At 53.2% G+C, this 16557-nt stretch overlaps 7 protein-coding genes across 7 annotated transcripts; 4 read left to right on the top strand and 3 right to left on the bottom strand.

Moving 5' to 3' along the window:
• The first annotated feature begins 132 nt into the window (after nt 1–132).
• On the top strand, nt 133–3370 carry K460DRAFT_316808 (F-box domain-containing protein). The gene is made up of 3 exons (XM_040930343.1): nt 133–490; nt 587–2542; nt 2592–3370. The coding sequence occupies exons 1-3, from the start codon at nt 176–178 to the stop codon at nt 3111–3113; spliced, it is 2793 nt and encodes a 930-aa protein (XP_040786468.1). The 5' UTR covers nt 133–175; the 3' UTR covers nt 3114–3370.
• A 156-nt stretch (nt 3371–3526) lies between these two features.
• On the top strand, nt 3527–6516 carry K460DRAFT_368772 (uncharacterized protein). Its single transcript, XM_040933842.1, has one exon. It carries the CDS (start codon nt 3689–3691, stop codon nt 6431–6433), a length of 2745 nt encoding a protein of 914 aa, XP_040786467.1. The 5' UTR covers nt 3527–3688; the 3' UTR covers nt 6434–6516.
• Nucleotides 6517–7450: 934 nt separating this feature from the next.
• Nucleotides 7451–11378, bottom strand: K460DRAFT_357566 (TPR-like protein; the record flags this gene model as incomplete). Its single annotated transcript, XM_040932043.1, has 2 exons — nt 7451–9553; nt 9597–11378. The coding sequence occupies 2 exons, from the start codon at nt 11376–11378 to the stop codon at nt 7451–7453; spliced, it is 3885 nt and encodes a 1294-aa protein (XP_040786466.1).
• Nucleotides 11379–11864: 486 nt separating this feature from the next.
• Nucleotides 11865–12774, top strand: K460DRAFT_368770 (uncharacterized protein). The gene has a single exon (XM_040933841.1). The coding sequence runs from the start codon at nt 11981–11983 to the stop codon at nt 12500–12502; it is 522 nt and encodes a 173-aa protein (XP_040786465.1). The 5' UTR covers nt 11865–11980; the 3' UTR covers nt 12503–12774.
• On the bottom strand, nt 12676–13331 carry K460DRAFT_288484 (uncharacterized protein; the record flags this gene model as incomplete). The annotated part of the gene is made up of 2 exons (XM_040929050.1): nt 12676–13030; nt 13084–13331. The coding sequence occupies 2 exons, from the start codon at nt 13329–13331 to the stop codon at nt 12676–12678; spliced, it is 603 nt and encodes a 200-aa protein (XP_040786464.1).
• Nucleotides 13332–13493: 162 nt separating this feature from the next.
• On the top strand, nt 13494–14550 carry K460DRAFT_342604 (uncharacterized protein). The gene is made up of 3 exons (XM_040931197.1): nt 13494–13552; nt 13617–13920; nt 14099–14550. Exons 2-3 carry the CDS (start codon nt 13672–13674, stop codon nt 14216–14218), a joined length of 369 nt encoding a protein of 122 aa, XP_040786463.1. The 5' UTR covers nt 13494–13552; nt 13617–13671; the 3' UTR covers nt 14219–14550.
• Nucleotides 14551–15147: 597 nt separating this feature from the next.
• Nucleotides 15148–16122, bottom strand: K460DRAFT_289915 (uncharacterized protein; the record flags this gene model as incomplete). The annotated part of the gene is made up of 2 exons (XM_040929152.1): nt 15148–15629; nt 15675–16122. 2 exons carry the CDS (start codon nt 16120–16122, stop codon nt 15148–15150), a joined length of 930 nt encoding a protein of 309 aa, XP_040786462.1.
• Nucleotides 16123–16557: the final 435 nt, after the last annotated feature.

The raw sequence follows: 16557 nt of genomic DNA, 5'->3' as shown, positions 1-16557 counted from the left end.
GCCAACCCTACCGATTGGTCGGACCCGTACGCTGCGACTTCACAGGTCTCGTTGTCAAGCCTCACCTAGCAACCGCGAGAGCCGCACCCCGGTGTGTTGTCTCTTTGCTTGGCTTCTCTCGCTCGGGAAGCTTGTATGGATCTCAGCAGTCCTGGCCATCATCTCGCTGACCAGCATGGCCTCCTCTCCGCTCTCTGTTCCCGGCACCCCTAGGGCCACCACGCCCTTGCCCTCCGAAGAGGAAATCGCTCGCTCGACTACGCCCTCGCCGGACGATGCGCACACGATGACGACGCAAACAGAGACTGAGACGGTGTGGAGGAATCATCCGGCGGCGGCAAGTGCTGTGAGCGCCCTTCCATCGGGTGAGCCGGTGACAGCGACGGCTACGGCTACGACAGCGGCTGCGAAAGGGAAAGAGAAGGCAGCAAAGGGACCACTAAAACTGCTGGACCTACCGGTGGATATTCTTAAAGAAATCATACACCAGGTGCGTGCAAGCTCCATACTCTAGTCAGCATCTTTCCTTGCGCCATGGCAGAGGCGTAGTAGGCCCTACGTAGGCTAACCAAAAGGACCCCAACAGCTCCCACACACAAACGACCTCACATCTCTCTGCCTCTGCCACTCGGCTCTCCACCGACTCACCATTCCATGCATCTATTCGCGCTTCGACATTGTATGGCCAGACGAAAGCACCCATACCGAGCCGCGGTCAGGCGTGGATGCGCTCACGTACGGACTGGCAACACTGGTCATGGGCTATGACTGCTTCCCCCACCAATCCCGGCTGAGGCAGCAAGGAAACGCGTCGAATGCGCTGGCGAACCCTGCCCCGACACCGTACCCCGTTCCACCGCGCCGATTTGGCAACTACTATGGGCAATTCACCAAGAAGTTCTCGCTGGGCAATGGGCCACAAGCATGGGTGCAGGAGTACATGATCACGAAAGAAGGCGGAAAGATGCTTGGAACCCTGGTAGCGCTCGCAATTGCGCGCATGATCAACCTCGAAACCTTCGTATGGGACATGCCTACCGGAGTCCTTCGCGATGTATGGCTTGCGCTGTCTAGTCTCGCGTACCGCAGCGATAACGAGGAATGCCGACTGGAGCGCCTCTGGATTCGATGGCACGACAACACTATTGATGCGCCAATGCCTCCGCCCGCCCCGCCCATGATACTCAATAACCAAAATCTGCCACCGCCCCCTAATACGACGCATCCGAGCGGCTTAGGCACCGTTCAGCCTCCTGTCATTGTACCTCAACAATATGCACCGAGCAGTCTTTCTGCACTAGATCGTGTCGAACACCCCACATTCTCGGCTATCCCAGCACTGAAGAGCTTGAGCGTCTTGGACATTGACGAGTTGCCATATCTTGACGAAATGAGCATTCTGATTGCGAGATCGCAGAAGAAGTTACGGGAACTACGGGTCGGTGTTGCACCTCACGCACAGCAGAGAGACTGGGTAACAGTGTGGGAAGGCGATGGCCTTCAGCAAGTGGACTATAGCGTCTCAACGACCGCGGCCAGCTCATTAGGCGAAAAGAGACTTGGAGGTGTTTTGGGCATTCTCGTTGGGCGGATACATAACATGCGCCACTCCGAGGAGTCGCACCCTCAGATATCTGGTGGTGCTGGAGTCACAGAGCGACCAGTAGAGGCAACACCAGTCAAGCCAACAATGTCGAACCCTTTGCCTTCCATAGCTTCGCTGTCATTGCACAGTCGAGAAACAGAGCCGGACGTCGACCACTTTGGAAATCCAATGAATGAAACAACCGTGCCTGAAGGAGTCAGTCTCTTCAACGAAAGTCAGCCAGTCGGTGCTGGACTACTGGCCTCACCAGCAAGCCCAGAGAAAACACCGTCGAAACAACCCAGCGCCCCTCCGTCTGATAGTGAACCTGTTGGCTCGAAGGACGTAACACCCGAGTCTCCAGAGCCATTACTGAACGGCAAGTTGAAGCTTGAAGTGTTGGAGCTCGAACGTGTCCCGCTTTCAGTCTCAGTGTTACGCAGAGCGTTCGATTGGTCCATTTTATCCACTCTGACCCTCTTGCACTGTAGCAATCATGAACAGCTATGGAAGGTTCTGCGGCGCACATATACCCCTAGATCCGCTTATTCCGGCTCGCCATCCGCGTCGAAAGCGTACAAGGCCTCCTACACACTTCGATCCGAATACCAACTCAATCTCAAGCGAATACACACAAACACGGTATCGCCTTCCCTAATTTCATTCTTGAAGGAGACGCTAGCGCCCAACAGTTTGGAAGTACTGTTCCTGCAGGAGGGCCGGTCCTACTCATCTACAGTAACAGTGGATGCAATCTACAGGGGACCCATGCGAAGGCATCGGGCAAGTTTGAAGAAGTTGATGATTGATAGCGGCGAAAAGGGGCCCGATGGACATACAACTACAAGCTCGAGATGGAGACGGTGGATGCTGAACCGCGAGATTCTTACCTTCATTACAAGCGGACGCATGAGCAGCCTTCGGGAACTCGCGGTGTCGATTGATTACAAAGACTGGGTAAGCCATGGCGAAAAAGATTGCAGGATATGACTGACACTTATGATAGCACCACTTCCTCCAGCGCCTCCCATACATTCCTCACATCCGCTCTCTGTATATCCCCTTCATCGCTGACCACGCGCACGGAAGCAACATCGACTCGCGCGAACTAGCCTACCAGATCCTCGACATCGTGCACCTACGGCCGGAAATTGAGCTCTGCTACATGGGCTTGTCGACCAAGTGCTTTGAGATTTTAGAAAACCGACCTTCAAATTACGACCTCCGGCACGAAGGCATGCACGCTGACGGCAGCGGGTCCGGGTTTGTCGCGAACGACCCCATGCTGTCGGACGACGAGAGTGAAGCTACAGAAGACGAAGATGACGAAGACATGGTTGATGGCGCTGTAGCTGGAGGTGGAGATGAGACGGAAAGCGAGGCGAGCGACGAGGTTGATGCGGAGAGTGACGATGAGTCCTTCATGCAGGACTCGCAGAAGGGACCGAAACTGAGGGTGAGGGAGATTTTGTTCTATGAAGAGCGAGTCGAGGCGTTTAGGCGGCGGCACGGTGTGCTAAGGCCGTAATGTGGCGGCGTGGGTTCAAGGTGTTATTTGATGCTGGCATTTTGTGCGTTTGGGAAAACGGTATGGTGCGGGATGGCGTTATTCTGGCAATATCCTCGGTTTCTACTCTGATCAGAGATCTCCAAGTCTGGGCACTACGTATGGCGCCGGGCTATGCTATTGCTTTCACTACTTATTTACCCCGTAGTTTCTATTACGTAGGAATCTTCGACTTCTGCCTAAGCGCGGGTGTCGACTGCAATGATTGCAAGACTAAAGTCCCGGGTTCTCGTATCCTTGTCGTGATGTCAAGCCTACTGTGTCCCTATTGATGAGGGTTGACGTGAATGAGCGCACACGTGCTTTCGCGTTGCGCATGGCCCAAGCTCTGCTTCGAGGTGATCGCGACCCAGCAACACAGCCCAAACAGACGACAGTACTGAACGTAACCGTCCATCAACCTTGTTCGAACTGATAAGATCCCCCATGTTTTCCCGCGTGCGATTATCGTCACTTTCACGTCCATAAGCCCTTGAGCTCCCGGGCTACAGCCTCGCTAGCCATTGCAGAGCGGGGCTCCGCAGCACCTCCGTGCCATGGACCATTCGACCCTAGTCTTCGCGTCCGTCTTCCCCGTCCTCGCGCTCTCGCACACGACTCCGACACCGATTGCGACGCCGGACCTAGGGTATACGGCGCCCGGTGGCTCGTTTGGAAGCCCACATGCAGGACGGAATGTTGAGGCGCAAGGACAGGGACAACATAGAGCAGTCAAGCGGGGTTTGGCATGGAGTTGCGCAACGAGATTCCTGAGTTTACCAAAGAATTCATCGCTCGCCCCGAAACCGCAAAGAACTAGGGAGGTCGTAGAGGCACTGAATTATCTGTTGGTCGGCGAGGGCAGGAGCGAAGATGGCAAGGAAGAAGGACTTGTGCAGTGGTACACCAATGAGTGCCGGCTACACTTTGCGAAACACATCAGGGCTGGGTTGGAGCAGCTTTGGAGGAAAGAGATCGAGCTGGAACATTCCTGGGACATTCTCGACGAAACACAACGAGCCTTCGAACACGTGCAGGGAGTGTATCTCGAACCCTTCCTTGAGCATATACTGCCCTATCTACAGCAGGATACGAGCAGCAGCACTGTCCGACCGCGCAGACCTACACAGATGATCGAAGACTCGGCAGATGCTGCCCCCTGGAAGTTTCGACGGGATTTGCACGCTATATTCGCGCACTGTTTACCTTCACAACGATACACAAAGTCCCTTAGTTATGTCCTATATGACGCAGGATGTAGACTGTTCCGCATCTATATACGGCATGATGGCATCCAGCCAAGAATGACACCAGAGAACACGCGCGAGTTCCGCCAGCGAATGACCACGCTTTTGCAAGGCCTGGAGCGAGTCGGCCTTGGAGGTGACAGCGCGCAAGAAGCTTTCGCACACGCCATGAACAAGCTACTCGACTCGTTCATCACTAGTCACTACTTGAAGGTGGACTGGTACTCCAAGAAGTCCATCGTGCCGCACCTGAAGATGTGGATCCAAGATGGTTTCTGCCCGCTCGTCGAGCTAGTACTGGAGTGCTTGAGGTGCGAGCAGAGCAGCATTCTGCCGACGGAAGTGTCTGCATGGCAAGAAATGGCGCTGGGCAGGTTGGGGCGCGCCAGGGTCGACAGCTTGTTTGATTTTGTCATCAATTGGCACAAGAGCTTGGGTGCCATTTTGGACATCAAAGAGTATTTGAATGTTGCGGGCGCGAAACAGCATCTTACTTCCAGTTTTTCACAGCAAATATCGAGGCGGTTGTTACACCCTGGAGCAACCTCGACTTACATATTGAATATCTATATATCGATCATTCGCTCCTTCCACGAGCTCGAGCCAAAGGGCGTGCTCCTCGAGCGAGTAGCGAGGCCGATCCGACGGTACTTGAAAGAGCGAGAGGACACCGCTCGGATTATCATTTCTAGTCTGCTCACTGATCTCAGCGATGAGACGGGTAGCAAGTTTTCTTCTAATAGCGAGCTGTCATATGAGATTGCCAGCGAGATGGCGCAGCCTTTTGCAAACTACGGACAAGAAGCAGACGAGGAGCTCAACTGGGGCGATATGAACTGGCAGCCGCTACCACAAGATGCGTCACCAGAGTACAAGAAGTCAAAAGTCGAAGATGTCATTTGGTTCCTATTAACGCTCTGGGAGCGTGACGACTTCATCAACGAGTTGAGAAACATTCTTGGAGATCATCTGCTCCGGTGTCAGGATCCGGAGTATGAGAGAGAGATTCGGCTGCTCGAGCTCATCAAGCTACGGCTGGGAGACGACAAAATGCAGGCGTGCGAGGTGATGCTACGAGACGTGCTCGACTCGAATCGCATCAACGCGTCCATTCGCGCGACTATCACCTCATCGACATCTCCCGCCCTCGCCACGCCTGATCGTCGCAGCAGAGAGCCTCAAACACCAGAAGGCTTACGTCCCCGCACGCCTCGACCTCGCCGACCTACAGCTACATCACACCTAGCACCCTCAACATCCAGCCAGGTGCAGCCTGTCAGTCTGACCCTCAACGCGCAGATCCTGTCATCCTTCTTCTGGCCCCTCCTGCGCGACGACACGTTCCGCGTCCCCGCACAAATCGACACATTGCAGAAAGAGTACGAGTCGCGCTTCGAACGCATCAAAGGCATGCGGAAACTGCGGTGGATGGACGCCCTCGGCGAAGGATCTATAACTCTTGACTTCGACGACAGGACAGAAGAGTTTGACCGCCTCACCTCGTGGCAGATCAGCGTCGTGTACGCATTCCAGCCGCAGCCCAGCGAAGAGCATGCCGCGAAGAAGCGAGCAGGCAAAGGGGGGGAGGGTGTAGCAAGGAACGTGCAGCAGTTGGAAGAGATGCTAGAGATGGATGAAGGGCTAGTAAGACAAGCGCTCGCGTTCTGGGTCGGCAAGTCCGTCTTACGAGAGGTTTCGCACGACACGTACGCGGTCATTGAGAAACTCCCCTCCAAATCTACCCTCGCAAACGCGGACCACGAGGCCGCCGCCGCCGCAGAAGAACTCGCCGCGGTTCAGGCCGCGGAAACCAACGCCGTCAAGTCCCAGTCCGACCTACTGAGCGAGAAAAAGGACATCTACACGGCGTTTATTGTAGGCATGCTTACGAATCAGGGCAACATGCCGGTCCAGCGTATCGCGATGATGATGCGGATGATGGTGCAGGGCGGCTTTCCTTTTGGCATCGACGAGGTCAAGGGGTTGCTGGGCGAGATGGAAGCGGGTGGCAAGGTGGTGGGCTTGGGAGGTGACGTTTGGGGCGTCAGGAAGTAGCATGTCGGGACTCAAAAGCAAGACCTGATAAAGATTTTAGATTTTAGATTAATGTGAATTGAGCAAGTTTCCCATCTGCATACGTGAATATCTTGATTACCGCCTTACACGACCCTCTCGGATCTAATTGCTGCTATCGTCCGAACGGCACCATGCATGACCAACCCTGTCCTACTACACAGTCTACGCAGTCGCACAGCTAGTGAAGCACCCGTAGTCACACTAGATCCGCGTCGCACTGATATCGTTCGATGTCCTACGTGGTACTGTCACAGACAGGTAGCTGGTCAGGACGTTCCCGGTCAACGACATGTTGATCAACAAGACGCACGTAAGTGATTACTGAACCACTGTCCCAAAGTGGAAGTAGAAAGCAAGGCATGACAGAAGGGGTCTAGCTGCTGGAAAGCGGGTGAAGGCCGTGCAAGTAAGAATGGTTAGCTCGACTTGGATTGGGTTGCAATGTGCGTCGACGCACCCGGGTTGAGAAAGCAAGGATGGCTGGCTGGCTGCTTCAGTACCCGATGTAGCAGCCCCCAGAAAAGGCAAAGAAAGTCATCCAAGGCGTTGTAACACGCAACGACGCCGCATAACATACAAGGCTAGATCGCATTTCAGAATCAACAACCAAAGCCGACGTACTCCGGGCTGTGATGACTGCCGATGCAAGGCACGGTAACGAAATGGGAAAAATGCATGGCGCAGTGTGCATGGCTCTTGATAGCTTGCATGTACGATTGGCGAATGTCTGGCACGATTGGCGAAATCCTTGTGGCTTGACGTGGGATTCGTGGGCTGTCATTGCCGCAAGCCCGTCACATGGCGACCTGGTCAGTGGAAGAAGCCAGTGGCAACATGACACCGTATGCACGCCAAAAGCCACCAGTGAAGCGGACACGGCGTATACACGTCGCGCTGAGATGGCAGGATGGGGTGCGAGATGGATGGGTGTATTGAAGCTGTTACACGTCCGTGCCGATTCGTAGGAGGCGACGGCGCGACTTCCCACTCGCCAGCTCATTCAATGACCAGCACGTCCTCGGTGATCTTCCTAGCGCCCTCAAGGTTGCCACTCACCGCGTAAATGCTCTGCATGGCGAATGCGGCTTCTGTCGCGAAATCCTCATGCGCCCAGCTCCCGTCTGAACATCGGTCCTCCGCCTCCTGCTCAACTCGCCTGCTCATCCCAATACAGCGCTCATATGCAGGTAGCGCCAAGCTAACAAGACCAAGCCCATGCCACATGCGCCCTACGTTGAACTCTGCCTCCTGGCAGTGTATAGCCACGTCGTCTTTTGTGCGGAGCTCGAAGTAGCGGTATACGAATGCGAGCCCTTGCTGGATCTGGTACTGCCTGTTCTCCGAGAGGCGTTTCATCGCATGCTGGATGTACGCTACGCCGATGGATAGGCTGAGAGCGGGGTCCTCAGGGGTGATGGCGAACGCACGGAAATAGTAATTCAAGGCCGCCATGTAGGAGCCACCGCACATGAGGACATGCGCGTGCAGTGCGAACAACGCTGGATCGTGGTCCTTGACTTTGCCCACATCCTCAATGTTCATATTATTCTTAAATCCACCCTTGCTATCCTTTGTGTCTCGGAAGTTGTACCATACGCGCTGCTCTGGGCTGAGCAGGGCATAATCCATTGTCTTGATATACCGCATGAGGACTTTGTGTGCGGGGCCGGTGGCGAAGCCTTCAGGGAAGGAGCACAGGCGGTTGACGGCGCTGTACAGACGGAAAAGGTCAGTGCTGAACGGATATGCCTTCAGTAGCCAACGAGCTGCGAGAGATGCTTGATTCGAGTTGTCAACAGCGAGCGCGCAAGCAAGCCGGCATAGTTGGAGCTGTTGGTGGTATGTCTTTGAGCGGTGGAAGATGTTTGATTGGAGGGCGATATCGAGAGTGGCAAAGCATTGCTCGTCGTCTCCCTCGCGGGCGAGGAGGATGGCGTAGCGGCCAAACGCATCGCACCACTTGACGAAAGGTATACCCCAGAAGTCTTGAGGCGCTACGTCTGGCTTTTCCTGCAACTCCGGGTCTGTCTCGCCATCTTCGACACTGTTGGCCACGACGGCAAGCACCATGAGCGCGGACTCCTTCCATATATCTCCATTTCCAATGCGTCGGAAGTAGGTTTTGAGGTCTTCTTTCCTGTTGGCATAGAATAGATCGAATGTGGAGTACTCTTCGATCAGCTCTCGAGTGATAGAAAGGACTTCGTTGACTGCATCTTCATCTCCATCTTCTGCAAAGTCCGATATTTCGTCAAGCCGCTGGAAGCTGGAAGCGATTTCTCGGTGCTGATCGCGGGCAGCCTTGAGATCGTCGGCATACTCACTAGCCAGGTTTTCAAGCTTCCTCCGGAAGAATCTGTGATCAATCGCCTGCAAAGGTACGTCTGTACCTTCGAGAGTGGTGCGTCTTGGTTCGACAGCGACCACCGGCTCGGCATCGGTCTGAATGGGAAGGAAGGTTTGCGTTTTGGGGGGTTTTGCTCGCCTCGTTCGAAACAGACCTTGGGTGGGACGATCGGTGGTCGGGCCAAGGGAAGGAAGTTCTTTGTTGGCGCTTTCGTTTGCAGAATCATCCTCTTCGCCGCCCTGTGTGGCCTTTTTCATCATTTTCCGGTTCCTCTTCACTGTTCTCTTCTTCACGGCGTATCTACCCCGGGCCTGCCTTCTCTGGTTGAAGTGGTACTCCCGGAGTTCATCGTATGCCTTGAAGCCCAGCTTTTTCAGCTTGTGACCATACTTGTCGCGGTAAATTCTCTCTGCGCGGTGCGCGGCGTCTTGCCACATGCCTTGATCCTCGAAGAATTTCGCCAAAACAGCAAGGTCGTCATACGTTTCAGCCGGCCATTTCTGCAGAATTGGAACAACGTCTTTTGCCTTCTCTTCCTCTCCCTGGTTCTTGTAACACGTATGTAGGCCTATGTAGCTCATCAAGTTCAACTCGTGTGAGTTGATCGAGTGCAGCGGCTCGTAGAAACGCAGGGCGTCTTTGTCGTGGCCAGTAGCGTGAAGAGCATCGGCAATGATCCGGAAGAGGTCTTCGTAGTCCCACACCAGGGCGTTGGGGCTATGATCGTCGGGTCCGAGCATCTCGAGGTGGTGCTAGTGTGGTTAGCACTTGACGGCATAGGCAGAATTCGCTTACCATGGCTTCTGAAAAGTCGTCCGCGCTCCTGCGCAACCGGAAGAGACCCAACTTGACTCTAATCTCTAGTGGTAACGTCTGGCCGTACTTGGCATCCTGTGACCCTCGCATGAACTGAGGGACAGCAACCCGTCTAGGCTCGTCCTCGATATCGAACTCGCGATCATCGTCCTGTTCGTCCCAATACACCTCCTTACGCCTGCCCTGCTTCCACCGCGAAAGGGCTTTGAGACGTGAAACGGCATAGTCATATTTCCTTGATCTGTCCAAGAGGTCAAGGTAAATGTTGATAAGCTCCCAGTCTAGGTCACTGGTGAGCGGGTCTCGTCGTGGCCTCATGAAGACTGCAATCGCCTCGTCGAAGCTTTTGATGAGTTTTTCGAGGTGTATCTTTGTCTGCTTTGCTGATGATGTGCCCATCATCGCAATGATCTTCAAGACTTCGGTATCTGGGTCTTCTTTTTGCTCTCTGCGCGTTTTGAGCATTTTGATGCCAAGCACTACGCACTTGGATACATGTCCTAGACGAGCTTCAATCTCGAGCTTGTGGCTGCGAGCTTCATAGTTGCCTGTGGTGCTGTCGAGTTGTATGATCCAATTCAGGCAACCGAGAATGGCCCCCGTTTTCACGTCCTCGGTATATTCTGGGTACTTGTCTGGGTCCAGCTTGTTAATACGCTCGATAATGAACTGCCATAGACCAGCATCACGCTTAGTTGGGGCACCCGCAATGAGAGCTGCGATCGAGTTCTCCTCCTGGCCCATCGCTGCGTAGATTTCTGAGGTAATATTGTAGGCATCGAAGATCTCTGGATTCACTTGAATAGCCTTTTGGGCATATTCGAGGGCGGTTTTATAGTCTTGAGCGATGAACCTCTCGTTAGCCTGTCGCTGAAATTCCTTGAACTCTGGCCCTGGATCAGCTACTGGGCGAGGTCCTCTAGGCCCTTTAGGTCGTCCAGGTTTCCCACTCTTAGCTCCGCGAGTGGATGCAGAGCCACGATGTCCTCCTCGCCCTCGACCTGGAGGTCTACCTCGCCGCCCGCCACGCGTGCCTCGGGCGCTGGGTGCGTCTTTCATGCTAGGCGTGCCGATGATGCTCGTCATACCTCTCGCATTAGGCTTTCCTCTCTTATACCGAACACGCTCCTCCACATCTTCAAAGTCTTCAGCCAGTTCCATTTCGTCTGGGTCGCCTTCATCATGCTGCGCATCTTCTTCAGAATAATCTCTGTCTACTTCTGAATCGTCTTTTTCTTCAATCTGGCGGAGCTCCTCCTCTTCCTCAAACCGTGCTCGCATGCGTTCATATTCGTCGTCCTCATCAGAGCTCTGGAAGTCGCGGTCGTGGTAAAATGAATCACGAAAGGCGGTCGGTAGGTTGGGATACTCATCTTCGTCCTCTTGGCCTGGCGCCGGTATGAAGCCCTCGTAGACCTCTGGACCGCTAGTGGCATAGGCCCTATTGAAGGGGTCTTGAAAGGCACCGCTAGTGAAAGGGGCGGGCGGCTGCAGGTCCTCTACAGCACTGAGTGGAATGAGTGGAGCCAGTGGGATTTGAGATTGAGGATGTGGCTGAGGCTGCTGGTACACCGGATGAAGCGGAAAGATCTGTTGACTATGTGGGAATTGTACTGGATACTGCTGCCTGCTGGGTTGCGCTTGTGGTCTAGTCAAGTTTGGCGCGCCATCTGCAAAGGTACCTGCGACAGGTAAGAATCGTCTATTGTTCGGCGGCTGCCGTGCAGGCCACTGATTATAGTAACCGTGGTCTGGATTCATCTTGGATATGCCTTGATGTGCATGTGTCAATCATAAACTGTTAGCGGTCGATCATATTGCCGTCACGCAGAAAGTGATGGTCGAGGAGAAAGCTCGGCGATTCGGATTCCATGAGCGAGGCCTACGCGAGCTCACGTGCCATCCGCGCTAAGCCCGGCCGAGGTGCGTATCTCCGAACGTCCAATTTCAGACGATCGAGGGGTCCTTCATTCTTTGCGATGTTGAACAGTACAAGAAGATATTGCAGAGATGAAGTCGTAGTTGAACATGCAATACAGCGTACCTTCAAGAGCGCTCTACCCATTCTCTAGCAGCTACAGATGTACGGCAAAATCTCGAAAGACAATGCGCTCCAACCAAAATGAAACAAGCAACGCCGTGCCCGCACCATTAGGCTATAACTTCTAGCTCATCGGCGAACTGTGTTCGTGTGTCAGAATGAGTAGTGGGTCAGGTGCGCTTGTTCCAATTTAATATAAAGCGTGTGGCGGAAAGCCGTTGGTGTTTGGAATTATATCTATCCTCCTTCAACGCGTCTGGCAGTCGTACACAACTCATAGATTCCCTGATCGTCCTTGGATTTTTTACCTTACAGTACAGCCATGGAACTATGGACTTCTCTATGTAGCGCGATCTTGTGGAATGCGGTCCTGGCACTCGGCATACCCCAGACTGGCGCACAGCAACCTCTTCTACCGACACAACGAGCTCAGGCACATTCCTACGCTACTGGTGTCATATTGGGATTTACAGAGAGCGGCAGCAACCAGGAGCACCGTTTTGAGATACCTCTACGAGCGCAGATCTCTTCAGGCACGTGTTTCGAAGAATTGGAAATTCCAAAGCAAGTACTGACTCCACAATTAGGCGTCGACTTACCGGGCCACCTGAAAACAATAAAGATAATAGCAGCAACCAATCAGCAAGGGCAATCGGCGCCATTGGAAAGTTTGAGTCGTATTATATGTCGGGTCATCCCGAAGATCAGCATGGAAGAGAAGGAAATGGGCGAGCAGAGGGTCTGGCCGTGGTTTACTGCAGAAGATGCAGTGGTGCGGTTCGAGGCTTCTTCCTCACGGTGGTACCTCGCAGGCAGATCAATAGAAAGGTTCGAGTGTCGATGACACCCTGGAGTTCCAAGATTCTCGAGGTCATGCGATTGCGATCCAACTATCATTCCAAAGCTCCAATTGAGGGGTATAGTATACTAGGCCGCGAGAACCCTTCTCTTGAGCTGTCCGTTTCGCAGCTGACCAGATCAAAACCAACGCCAAACTATGCAATTTCCGATGTGCAATCAGACATTATTCTCACCCCCGTTCATTCCCACCATTTCATATTCACCTGCGCCATCTCGCCCCCTGCCTCGGCCTCTACCTCTTGATTCACCAGCGCCCTCATCTGCCGCCGGCTGGTTTCGCGCAGTAGGCTTGCTCCCAAAGTCAATAGGTCGCAGCTCGCGCCACTGGCATGCCCAAACACCAAGAGAGGTCATTATGGTAGCACTACATAACTGAAGTGCCCACCAAAAGAGGTTCGCGGGTATCGCATGGCAGTATAGGGAGGTGACGATCAAATGGATAAAATGTACGGTTAAGGCAAAGTCGAATACGAGCTTTGATCGTGCGACGAGAAGTAGAATGAATATAGCGCTGTGAGCTGTTAGATGTGCGAAAGCAGCCAGCCAGTTCATCAGGGTCCTCACCAAGTCAGGCTGTTCAACACCCAAACCAACCCCAGTGTCCAGCCAACCGTAGTATCACCGCGTAGAGTGCGCCAGCTAAAGAGAAGGTCTGCATTGATCTCCTTGCCTGCTACCAAGGCCGTGAAGATGATAAGAATGCCGGCGCATCCATAATAGGCGAGTTGTAGGAGGGCGATCTGCGAGAGTATCCGGGTGGGAGAGAGATCCGCGAGGGCGCCGGGTCGAGGAGGGCGGCGTCGGCGTGGCATCAATGTGCGAGTCTGCGCTATATCACGGGCATGGGAGATGTGTAGAGGTGCACAGAAGGTTGCCTGTCATTCAACGAGTCGTTTGCTTCGGCGAAACGTAAGCTCCAGCTCCGGTCATGTCATAGCTCACTTATGCGCCAAGCACGATTTCATTACTCTACAGCTTCCATCTTCGACGACTACACTGAGCTCGACAACGTCTATAGCGCTCTCCCACTAAAGTACGCACTTTTATGTTACTCCGATATCTTTGGGAATGCCACTGGTCTCTGCTAACAACTGCAGCACCGAGTCTTTGCTCCCACCCACCGCTCCTCCGCAACCTCATATCTCCACAAACATGGGGTGGTTACCTTGGGGCTCGGGCTCTGCAGAAGATGATGGCGTCAAGAAGACCTCCGGCGGCGCGTTCGAATCGCCTTCAAGGTCAAATCGGAAGCAATGCTACGCAGCACGCGATGCCTTTTTCGAATGTCTCGACAAGAACAACATTTTGGACAGCATAAACACAAAGAATGGCAGGACAAAAGCTACAACATTCTGCGGGCAGTTGGACCAGGACTTCGAAAAGAACTGCGCACACAGCTGGGTAAGTGGACTATATGAATTGGTGTGAAATGATGCGAAGTAGATGGGCTGCATTTCTGAGAATACTGGGAATACTGCAATTGATAGCTGCGTAGCGACACTGCATTTTTCGAGCTTGTTTGTTGGACGGCGGAAATTTGTGCAGACGTAGAGACAGAAGATAAGCTAACTTGCTGCAGGTCGAGTACTTCAAAAAGCAGAGAGTAGTCAATTACCAGAGAGAACAAACGATCAAGAAAATTGAATCTCAGGGAGGAGAGATTGTCGCACCTCAATTACCTTTACCAGGTTCAAAGTAGGCTACTAGAGCCAATTTAGTAACGCCACTCACGACAATGTACATTATGTATACTACGAGTCTGCTCATAAAAAGGATGCAGCTGTAATGATAGCGACAGTACAGGGTAGGATCATCAGTTCTGACCCCAGTAGCGACGACAAGCTCTTGAGAAAGCGTGACAGTCAATCAGCGCACTCTTTCACGTATCCGCAATCAAGGTAGATTGCACCCAGCAAGTGTGTAGCCGTGGGGAGCTTTTAATTTCAAGGGCTACGATTATGTTGCAAAATGTCGTCACTGGTCTCCGAAATTTGAGAGCTATCAACTTCTAATCTGAGCCCGTCCTTTCTTACTTTAGTGTCACGATGGCCGCAAAGACTGAATAGTCAAATGTGAAGACTTGCTGCCCTCGGGCGCACAAGGTTGCTGCCTAGCGACAGAGCGTGAAACTCACCGCCATGCCGGCAGTTTGACATATCTCATATTACCCATCAAGGATTTCGAGGCCTCGGTACTAAGACGCGGTTGTGCTTCGCCAATTTGAACGCGAGTACCCTCGTGGTCACCGAATACGGGATGAAAGCAAATCAGAACGCCGAGTCTCTGTTCCTTGCGTTTGCGCAGATTACTGTGCATGACAAATGTCTTACTACCACAAGCTCAAAGTTGACGATTTTCCGTTTACCCAATGCTTGCATTACTACTGATTGGTTGGCGCTTGCAGGGTAACCGCAATCGACCCGCAGCTGCAACTTTAATTAATTTGTACAGATAACCGAGAAGTCTTTAGCTCGATCTCGTCTCTCCGGCCCAGCCCTCTAATGACATCATGCAGTGTGTTACACCAACATCGGATTCGTCTGGGGCAGCATGTGTTTCAGCCCCTTTGACTCGCTTTTGTTCCTGATAGGATGGATCCTTTACCCGCCCATGGTGTTCAAACCCTCCTCAGCACACCATGCCTGCGTCCTCTTCAGTTGATTTGTAGTGCCACTGGGAAGTTGAAATGGGAAAAATCATCGACGGATCGAACTCTCGTTTGAATGTCTCCAGATCCGACAAACACCCTTTCGCCGGCGCCACAACCATGCTGCTGTCTATGGCAAAGACGACGTCCTGGAAGGCTCCATGGAACTCTTCCTCTTCGAACAAAAGCTTCCTCCATATGCGGGCTATATCTGCCGCCGGATTGCGGAATATAGGCCCTAGGCCAAACGCGCCTAGCACAAGGTTTCTGTGCCCGCAGTAGGAGGCGATTCGGAGGACAGCCCGCATCTTCTCCTTCATCAGCTCCTTCTCCTGGACAAACGAGTACGTTGTGCCCGTCTCATCAAGCTTAGGTCTCCGTACAGGTGCGACTGATATGACGGGAAGCGCGGCAATTTCGTTGAATGTTGCGTAGTCTTGATCTGGGCCTCCTCGAAAAACATCTAATGCTTATTAACAAGGTCTCGAAACAAGCATGTCTCACATACAAACGTCGGGTGAGTATATGCCGCCCCTCTGAGGTATTGGGTAGAAATTTTCGCTTCGCCCAAGCTGCGCGTTCCATGGCATCGTAAGGGCATGCACGAGGTTGCTTCTCCGTGCAAAGCATTCTTCAGGAGCCATGAGTCCTGACTCCCAATCACCCCCGGCACGCTTCTCGTTCGCTACATTAACCACTGGTATTCGTTTGCAGTTTGGATCTGCGCTGACGGCACTTTGGTACCAGCCCAAAGCGTAGTTCACGGGATCACCTTCCATGACTGCCACTCTTGTCCGTTGTGATGACCGCTGGTCCACATTGATTCTGATTTGGGCCGCGTCTGGATATAGATAGGAAGTCTTCGAGTCTTTGATATAATGTTTCCAGATATGGGGCATCCACACTCGTTTCGCTTCGGCAGCTATCTCGGACGGCTTGGGTCTTGATGGTGGCATGTTGGCGGGCCGTGGCAGAGGGCGAAGAGAAGAATCTATATCAACTGAAGATATCCTGCATATGCGAAGTGAACAAAGTCAAGGAACATCCAACCTGGGGCCCCGGCCGGCAAAAGAGCAGTATATCATCTGCTCAGGTGTTCAAGGGCGTGTGATAACATAGCTAAATAATAGACTCTGGTCGGGCCGCAGACTAGCAAGGCCCGTTTCGGCGCACCAACTACAGATGCGGTAGTCGTCTGTGTGAATCAACCTCTCCCGTGTTAATACAGGGTTCCTACTCCACTCGAGCGCGGGTGACATTGACGCCAACCACTGGGCGCAAAGCTGCACATAGTGGAGGCTTGAGTCGTGACCATCGGCAAGTATGGGTAGACACAGGGCTTAGAAACCCGGAAGCAGCCGCGCGCTGTGACTGTGGCTCCTTCCCTGGTC

The sequence above is a fragment of the Cucurbitaria berberidis genome (genome assembly GCF_010015615.1).
Source record: "Cucurbitaria berberidis CBS 394.84 unplaced genomic scaffold K460scaffold_4, whole genome shotgun sequence".
NCBI classification, from domain to species: Eukaryota; Fungi; Ascomycota; class Dothideomycetes; order Pleosporales; family Cucurbitariaceae; genus Cucurbitaria; species Cucurbitaria berberidis.
This window is presented reverse-complemented; position numbering and strand designations above follow the sequence as displayed.